The following is a 9,129-nucleotide window of genomic DNA, read 5'->3' as shown; positions in this document are numbered from 1 at the left end:
GTTTTTACCCCAAAACTTCAGGTTAGGTTTTTCAAAATGTCGAGTTACTCACTCTGACTTGTGAATAAGTTGAAATCTTAAGTTATTTAGTTGAAACTTTGAGTTACAAACTTGCTGAATTATGGCTTACAAAACAAACAAATAAATAAAACATCAGTGACATAAAGCCTTGCAACCATAAAACTTTACTGTTAGTCTTTGTCAGTTTGGGCAATTTCAGTGTCAACGTTTAATTGTCAGTGTTGTGTTCAGTTTTTCAGACCTAAATGAAAAGCTGCAGATCTTGTCTTTTCCCTAATTACTGCCAGACTTGTTGAATCAATGAACAATTAAATAGAACCTGTGTGACAGAGTGAAGGAGGATAACAGAAAAAGCAACACATTGTGCAACAATCTAAAGAAACTGCTGAAAAACAAAATAACTGACATCTAAATGATCCCCGAGACTTTTGGGAAAACATTCTGTGGCAAAAAGTTGAACTTCTGGAAAAGTTTACTAATACTCTACTAATAATTTCTCATCAAAAGATTGGACTTTTGACATCAGGCACTTTGTGACACTGACTGCGAAAGATTCTTTGTAAATAAACCTCTCTTAGTTAAGACCCCAGGCTGCACTAGAGTCTGTGCCCAAGGTTTTCTATGTCAGTTTTCTACAAATTGTTCTTGTGCCTTTCCATTTCAAAATAATTTTGGAAATGCCCTGCACAATGTAGTCCCCAGAGTGATAAACATGACCATCTCTTCTTGTCTGCTCCTCCCTCTCTTGCTATTCCACTCTGCAAACTCAGTATCCAGACATGCAATAGGCCTAAAACACTGGGGTTGCCAAAAGCCCAAAGTTCTGTAAGGTACTGAGAAATAGCAGCCAAAGTCGGAGGAACAAACTGTGATTTACAACTTGATTAGGATTAACAGGTTAAAATAACAACAAAACCATGCCAGTATTTTTAAGAGCAGACTGACACCATATGACAGTATCTGTTAGGTTAAGGCTGTGTGCAGGCAGGAATAGGACCCAAGGTGCAGACTCCGGAGACAGACGTGAACTCAAAAAAGGCTTTAATTTAATACTCAAAATATAACATAACTGAAAAAACTCAAAACAAACTTAAACTAGAGAAATGACAGAACACACAGCTAGGAAACCGGTAGATCGCGACACAGACACAGAGAAACACTGGGCTTAAATGCAGACTCGGAGGCCGGACCAGGCGGAGCTGCAGACTCGGAGGCCGGACCAGGCGGTGGAGCCGGTGGTGGCTGAACAGGCCCCTCGGACCCCCCAGCGGAGACAGGAGGCTGAAGCGGCCCCTCGGACCCCCCAGCGGAGACAGGAGGCTGAAGCGGTTCCTCGGACCCCCCAGCGGAGACAGGAGGCTGAAGCGGTTCCTCGGACCCTCCAGTGGAGACAGGTGACTGAGCAAACAACTGAGGCGGTAACTGAGCAGGTGACTGAGCCGATAGGTGAGCTAATGTCTGAGCTATGGAGAGAAGTTTAAGTTGTATTGACTGTTGTAACGATGGCAGTAATGGCGGGTGAGGTGGTGGATTAGCAGATGGTTGGACTAGGTTGTCTGAGCCTACGGATCCTACAGAAAACTGCTGGACGGGCTCACCTGAGCCTCCAGCGAGGTCAGAAACAGGTGCAAGTACCTGCCGGACACCAGCCACTCCCACCCGAGGAGAAGGTACGGGTGCAGGAGCTAACTGGTTCCCGGTCATCCTCACCCTGGGAGCCGGGACAGGCACAGTCAACGGCTGGGCAGCTGCAGTCCCCACCCGAGGAGCTGGTACGGGTGCAGTGACAGGCAGAGGCTCAGCCAGCCTAGACACCTGAGCAGGGACCAGCTGGACCTCAGCCTCCCTCACCTGACGCACTGAAACAGGCAGAGGTGTGGACTCGAGTCACATGACTTGGACTCGAGTCAGACTCGAGTCATTAATTTTATGACTTTAGACTTGACTTGAAAAAATGTTCTAAGACTTGTGACTTGACTTGGACTTTTACACCAATGACTTGGGACTTGAATTGGACTTGAACCGGTTTACTTGAAAAGACTTGATATTTTACCCCAAATATAAAATTTAACATGCATATTATATAGAGATTGAAAATGTGACGTCATTCACGGGTAGAACCGCAAAGGATTCTGGGAACTCGTGGCAAGCGGTACTAGCGCACGCAGGCTTTCAATTAAAATCAGTTATACAGCGATAAAAAGAAACACAAAAATGTCAAGAAGCCGTTGTATTATTAACTGCAATAGCCGGTCGCATGACAGCCACGGGAAGCCGACGGGTAAAGAGATCGGTTGTTATCGGATTACCTCGTTGAAGAGAAATTGTTCAAGCCATGTTTCCGAAGTAACAAAGAGGCGACTGGATTGCAGCCATTCAAAGACCAAATATAACGTCCCAGAACACTCCAGCTCACAGGTTAGTCTGCTCCAAGCATTTACACGAAGGTCAGTGTTTTGTAGTAGTTAATACGTCATTTTCTTAACATAATTGGTGATATAGGTTACAAGCAAGTCTGGCGCTGAACAGAAATTGTCGCGCTATGCTCCTTTATTTATTGTGCATAAATAGTGAATTGTCCTGACACAATATTGCGTTTCTCCTCTGTTATTATGGTACATTGACAAAAACATATACTTTTATTCACAGGATAAAACAGGTTTTTTGTATCACTAATTGCCCAGTACGATTACAGCATACAATATTGTCACTGCTACATTTCTGTGATGGGTACCAGAAATTATTTCCACTACTAATTAATTACCGTTGAGCTCAAAGGTCCTATTAATAAACGGTTAACGAATGTGTATTTATGAAGACGATTTGTGAGACTGGTAAACTTATGATACGTACGATGGTCTTTCGTTCTACACGGTACATTTCAAGGTCCTGCACCCATCCGTCGGTAAACTGTACCTGGGCTTGTTGCAGTGACCGGAAGTTACTAAACTTCATGATCGTATGCGCTCACTCCAAGAACCGTATGATTATAAATATGCATATAAATATGCTAAGATGAGATAGCTGACTTCATCTAACTAGCAAATGTTTTCCAGGCTACGTTGGTGATACAGTTTTTTTTAATGTGTATGATATTTTTGTCATGCGATTTTAAAGCCGGTCCTACAACCGCATCCAAGAATGACATGCAGCTTATCTCAGAACTGTCGGTGAAAATTATTCTTGGAGCTAGGTTTAATTGAGCTGCATTTTAAAGAGGTGCAATTTCACAATTTGTGTATATTTTCTAAGTTCACTATTTTGTCATGTGTTGAGAAAAACACAGATTTTAAAATTACATGGTCTAATATTTACATTTAGCATATAACTGCAACATGCTTTTTTCATATTTTTTTTAAAGATTCGAAAGGACTTGAAATTCAAAGTTTCAGGCTTGTGACTTTACTTGGACTTTTACACCAGTGACTTGAGACTCGACTCTGACTTGCCTGACATTACTTGAGACTTGACTTGAGACTTACTTGAGACTTGCAAAACAATGACTTGGTCCCACCTCTGCTTCTATGCAAAAAAAACAAAAACAAAATTGAACAACTAGGACTCAGTTCCGTTTTTGAATTTTTAATATGAACCTGTTATGCTTTTCCCCATTTTCTGTCATATATACACTGCTACAGTAGGGTGGACTTTTATATTAAACATGTCCGGAGTTTCAAATAAAAAGTTCTCTGTGACATCACCAGGGTACACATTCCTGATAATGGCTTGTTTCAGGAAGTAGATGCATTGAGGCAATGCTCTTTAAAAAACAAACAAAAAAAAAAAAAAAACAGCATGATGATTTTTGACCTGCGAGTCATGTAAAGCTACTCCAGCAGACTCCAAGAGTAAAACTGTGGAGTTTTAAATTTTTCTCTTTTTAGGGTGCACGCTTAGGATTCCATACTTTTACGGAGCCCGTCTGACTGGTTTTATCACTGCACATCACACGCTGGACCGCTTAAACATGTGGGCTCGTACACATCTCAGTGGGACTCCAACGCAGCCGCCTCTGTGAAAAGCCTCCAAATTAATCAAAACGGCAATCGGACGGCATGTCGGGTCTTCATGTAACAGCCCAATAAAGCTAGTGAGTGCAGATGATGTTGAACGTCGCTGTGTTCTGCAAAGGCGCTTTTCAAAATTGTGTGCACGTAAGTCAGAGAAATAGAAAGCGGGTGTGAGGGAGAGAGAAGCTGAGACACTGAGATAAAGCGAAGCAGTCAGGATTTGTCAAGTGTATAAAACCACAATCTGGTGTGATTTGGCTGCAGCGGATCTCAGCTGCAGAGCTTTTTTAGGTGCGTTATTGTAGCAGGAAGTGCATGGGCGTATTTGCAGGCTCTGTGTCTATGTGCAGCTTACTCAAATGGATCACAAGGATGACTTATTTAAAGAGAATTAAGAATAACCTCATTAGTTATGCCTGTATTTTTCTGTAGCTGGAGGGTCAAATGTTTAAATAATAAACAGGATTCAAAAAGTACAATTAGGGATAATTTTATTACAGACTTTTAAAGAAGCATTTGTAAATATAAGTTGCATTTGAAACTACTGGACCCCCTTTCTTTGGTTCAAGCCACTTTGCTTAATCAACAGGTCAGTGCGTTTAGAGTGCAGAGGGTATAAACAGCTTTTAGCTTTCATCCATACCTCCATCACACCTTTCAAAATAAAAAAAACTCCACCTGTACAAAGCAATTTCCAAAATAAGGCTCATCTCTGTACCAACAACCCAAAACAGTGCTTATATTGTGCGTTTACGTGACAGGCTAAAAGATACAGTATACACGGTTAGAGGATCGCAGACTAATAAAAACAGCCTGGTGTAACACTGCTACAGAGGGTTGAAAGGTGGTGGGCTCGTCATCATTGCCGCAGGAAAGTGAGGTGTTGACGCTGGACTATTTCTCTTCTTGGCAGCAGGGAGCCAAACCGGGCCCAGCACAAAGCGTGAGCGCTCCATTTAATTGCTGGCTCTGACTGCCTCCTGCTGGTCATCTTGTTGCTTGAGACGATAGTCAGCAAGGGCTGCCTTGATGGCATCTTCGGCAAGCACTGAACAGGAAATAATTGGAGGTTAAATGTGCACATGTGCAGAGAAGTTTGGAAAAAAGAAAAAGAAGAGCCTTGGCGTATTAAAAGAAAACTTACTGGAGCAGTGAAGCTTAACAGGAGGAAGACTGAGCTCCTTGGCGATGTCTGTGTTCTTTATCTTCAAAGCTTCGTCCACCTGAAAATAAAAGCCCACACACAGCCATGAGCGGAGCAGAACACGCTAAATATTTAATAGATTAAACATTCAAAGGAGCTGAGATGCAGGTCTGTAATGTGTTCACTCACAGATTTGCCTTTCACCCACTCGGTGGCCAGAGAGCTTGAGGCGATGGCAGAACCACAGCCAAAAGTTTTGAACCTGGCATTCACAATCTTCCCCAGGTCATCCACCTCAATCTGAGAAAAGTTTTGACTGTTACTCATGTGACCAAAAAAAATGAGCAAGAAAAAAAAAAACAAACCAAAAAAAAACAACCCCCAAACAATCCTAATCTCTCCCATTCTTTAAAATGTATCCCCCTACTAAACTAACAAAAATAAACGCCTTTAAGTCACACACACTTCGTAACAAACATACCTGAAGCTTCATTACATCCCCACAGGCCGGGGCACCCACCAAACCAGTTCCAACATTCTTGGAGTTTTTGTCCAGCGAGCCCACATTTCTGGGGTTCTCATAATGATCCACCACCTTCAGACAACAGAGAGGGGAAAAGGAGCATCAGGCCAAATGCACTCTTCCTGTTGCTGTCAGAATTCAACAATCACATATTTGCAGGAAGGAAATGCCATCTATATTCAGATACAATGGTAAAAAGAATGTGTACAAGTCTTGGCATCCTTGTTACACAACTACAACTTGACTCACTTGCATAACTGACACTGGCATGAGCAGATTAGGACTGGATTTCATGGTCTACACAGTGCAAACTCTGTCCTTCAGCCCTCCTACTCTATTTCTTGCTGAGTCACTCTGACCAAGACAGTGTGAAGTGGCCGAGCATCGCAAAACCTTTTGCATTTTTCATCAGAAATTAAAGGTTTAAAGCCAGATTCCTCAGCTGATGGCTAAAACATGACCTCTTATCCAAGAAATAATTTTAATAAAAGGCATATAATGTCTAAACCTCCACAATCACCCAAAAACATCCAGCTAAACATAAATACATCACAGTTATGGCTGCCATGACCCGGTTAACCTGCTGTTGCATCAGTACACCTTCACAGGTATCACATAACATTTACCTGACTCTAGGCAAGGCAAGGCAAGGCAAGTTTATTTGTATAGCACAATTCAACAACAAGGTGATTCAAAGTGCTTTACAGAGACATTAGAAACAAGAACAAATAAAAAGCATGATTTAAAATTGATTAAAACAAGCAAATAACCTAACTAATTAACAAACAAACAAACAAACAAACAAACAAACAAACAAACAAAACAGTATATAAAATCAAAACAGATAAAATCAGAACAGTAGATAAAATCAGTAGTTAAATGTAAGTTTTGAAATTTAAGCTTAAAGTGTGGATTTGGTGCTTTATTCAAATGCAGCTGAGAACAGGTGAGTCTTCAACCTGGATTTAAATAAACTGAGTGTTTCAGCTGATCTGAGGCTTTCTGGGAGTTTGTTCCAGATATAAGGAGCATAAAAGCTGAATGCAGCTTCTCCGTGTCTGGTTCTGACTCTGGGAACTGATAAAAGACCGGATCCAGATGACCTGAGGGATCTGGATGGTTCATACTGGGTCAGGAGGTCATTGATGTATTTTGGTCCTAAACCATTCAGAGCTTTATAGGCCAGCATCAGAACTTTAAAGTCTATCCTCTGACGGACAGGCAGCCAGTGTAAGAACCTCAGAGCTGGACTGATGTGGTCCACTTTTTTGGTCTTAGTGAGGACTCGAGCAGCAGAGCACAACATACTGCCACCCTTTAAAGCGCATCAATCGGATATGGTTAAAACTGTGGCAGTGGACAGCTGGTTGCAGATTAGTGACGTTATTCCAGCCTTCAGTAAGCTAAATAGCTACAATGAAACAATACATTTGTTCATTTTAACGGGCTAGCATCATGGAGGTGAAGGGTTTGAGATAACCAGCGTAAAGGCAGTCTGATGTAACTTGAAACATTTGTGCAGCCAGCTAAATATAAGCCACCGTCCTATGGTTGTCAACAAAATGCCCGAGCAGAAAGATCTTACAGAGTCGTGGTTGCCCGTGTTTAGTAGATCAGTTAGCTGATATACTCCAGGATGCTTTCAGTAGGAGTAAACATGAACCAACAAGCAGCTGCGACGCTGTAAGCCGAGCTCCCCGTTAAAGAGAAGCTACAGACTGGACCACTTACCTTCTTGTGATAGCAACACTGAGTGATGAACTCGGGAGCGGAGAGCCTCCTAGTGAGGAAAGCCAGAGGACTGAGACACTTGTTCGCCACGGTGCTCGCCATGTTGATCCAATGTCGCAGTTAAGAAAGCTCGCAGCTCAAGAGAATGGAACTACACGTCACTGACAGGAGGAGGAGCTACAATAATCACATCTGCGCATGTCTGGTTTATGCAATTTACAAAAAACGCTCTTTTGATAATACAATACAATTAGACTTTCATTTGTTTATTTTTTTTTCCTCTTTGTATTTTAATTGATCAAATTATCTCTCTTTACGAGTCTTTATCAAGCATTTAGTAGAGGTGGGTAGATTAAGCCAAATATGGAGTGCCACAGGATTCATACTTTAGTTTATTTCTGTCCTCTAAGGTTCATCAAAAAAGAAACATGCCTGTGCAATCGCTGCTCCACTCATGCAGTCACTTTGACATTAACTAATTATAAAAATAAAGTGTTATTGGTCGTCTTGGCTGTTAGGTTTGCTAACTGATTAACAATAGACTATATTCAGACATTCAAATAATATATTCAGCCCACTGAATTGTGTTAAATACTTTATTTTATTGGAAATGAAAAACTACACCTCAGACATGAATTCTGAAAAATTCCTGAGCCCTTTTGTGTTGACTGTTAGATCCATTTTATTTATAGCCTAAGAAGCATTTAAATGGCAGGCGTTGACCCAAAATAGGAGACAGTCACGTTAAAAAACAAAAAACAAGTTTCAAAATACACGAAAAAGCTGAAAGGTGGGTTTTGTTCTGTTAACTAATTAATCTGTGAAGTTGAAAGAAAATGACAATGATTTAGTAGGGAGTAAAATGTGTTCAGAATTTGCTAATTGATGATGATTCATGTCATAAATCAAGACACACTGCTCTCCACTACATAAGCTGCATCAGCAATACTGGCCCTGTATTTACTTGGTATCAGATCGATACTGATATTTGCATCGCACTAGTATTTAAAGAAAACCTTTATGTTCTCCAGAGTCAAAAGATTACATTCAACTTATATGTGGGTTTTTCTTCTTGCTGCTGTTCCCTTGAGGGGTTGGCGCAACAGATCTTCCTGCATTTCACCCTATCTCTAGCATCCACCTCTGTCGTACAGCCCTCTGCATGTCTTCCTTCACTACAGCCCTGAATTTCCTCTGTGGTCTTCCTCTTTTGCTCCTGCCTGGCAGCTCCATATTCATAGAGTCCCGATCAAAAATTTAAGTCCACTTGAAAAATGGCAAAAAAAATCATATTGTGCATGGTTGGACCTTAACAAGGTTCCAAGTCAAGCTTCAACGTGCAACAAGAAGAAATGGGAGTGAGACGAAACTTTTTTATTTATTTATTTTTTTAGATATTCAGAGCTCTTCTTTGGATGTTTGCTGCCTTTTCTTCTGTTCTCTGTCAGATAGATCTCACACTGCTTCAGTGATGTTGAGGTCTGGGCTCTGGAGAGGCTGAGTGATATCCATGCTTTTACTGCATTGCCAGTTTGTTTGTGTATCACTGTTATGATGAAATATGAAGCTATTTCTAATCAGTAGTTTTTGAGATGTTACTGCTTGGTGGATTAAAATCTGAGGGTACTTTTCAGTGTTCACAGTTTTATCATTTCATTTGACAAGATGCCCAACTGGACTGTCTCCACCGCGACAGAGCC

At 41.3% G+C, this 9,129-nt stretch overlaps 1 protein-coding gene across 1 annotated transcript; it reads right to left on the bottom strand.

The window, feature by feature from the left end:
- Positions 1-4,487: 4,487 nt before the first annotated feature.
- On the bottom strand, positions 4,488-7,582 carry LOC146638657 (uncharacterized). Its single transcript, XM_085370269.1, has 5 exons — positions 7,430-7,582; positions 5,657-5,770; positions 5,365-5,475; positions 5,176-5,254; positions 4,488-5,079 (listed from the first exon to the last, which is right to left on the bottom strand). The coding sequence occupies exons 1-5, from the start codon at positions 7,529-7,531 to the stop codon at positions 4,988-4,990; spliced, it is 498 nt and encodes a 165-aa protein (XP_085226395.1). The 5' UTR covers positions 7,532-7,582; the 3' UTR covers positions 4,488-4,987.
- Between the last annotated feature and the right edge of the window lie 1,547 nt (positions 7,583-9,129).

Source organism: Diplotaxodon limnothrissa, linkage group LG2 (assembly GCF_057381915.1).
Source record: "Diplotaxodon limnothrissa isolate DT_005_m linkage group LG2, D_limnothrissa_male_GT1.1, whole genome shotgun sequence".
In the NCBI taxonomy this organism is placed as follows: Eukaryota; Metazoa; Chordata; class Actinopteri; order Cichliformes; family Cichlidae; genus Diplotaxodon; species Diplotaxodon limnothrissa.
This window is presented reverse-complemented; position numbering and strand designations above follow the sequence as displayed.

Coding starts and splice junctions, on each gene's coding strand:
- LOC146638657 (XM_085370269.1), bottom strand. CDS start 7,531: ATGGCGAGCACCGTGGCGAACAAGTGTCTCAGTCCTCTGGCTTTCCTC. Junction 5,771..7,429: donor AGTGTTGCTATCACAAGAAG/GTAAGTGGTCCA, acceptor TGTTGTCTGAAG/GTGGTGGATCATTATGAGAA. Junction 5,255..5,364: donor AGTGGGTGAAAGGCAAATCT/GTGAGTGAACAC, acceptor TTTTATTTTCAG/GTGGACGAAGCTTTGAAGAT.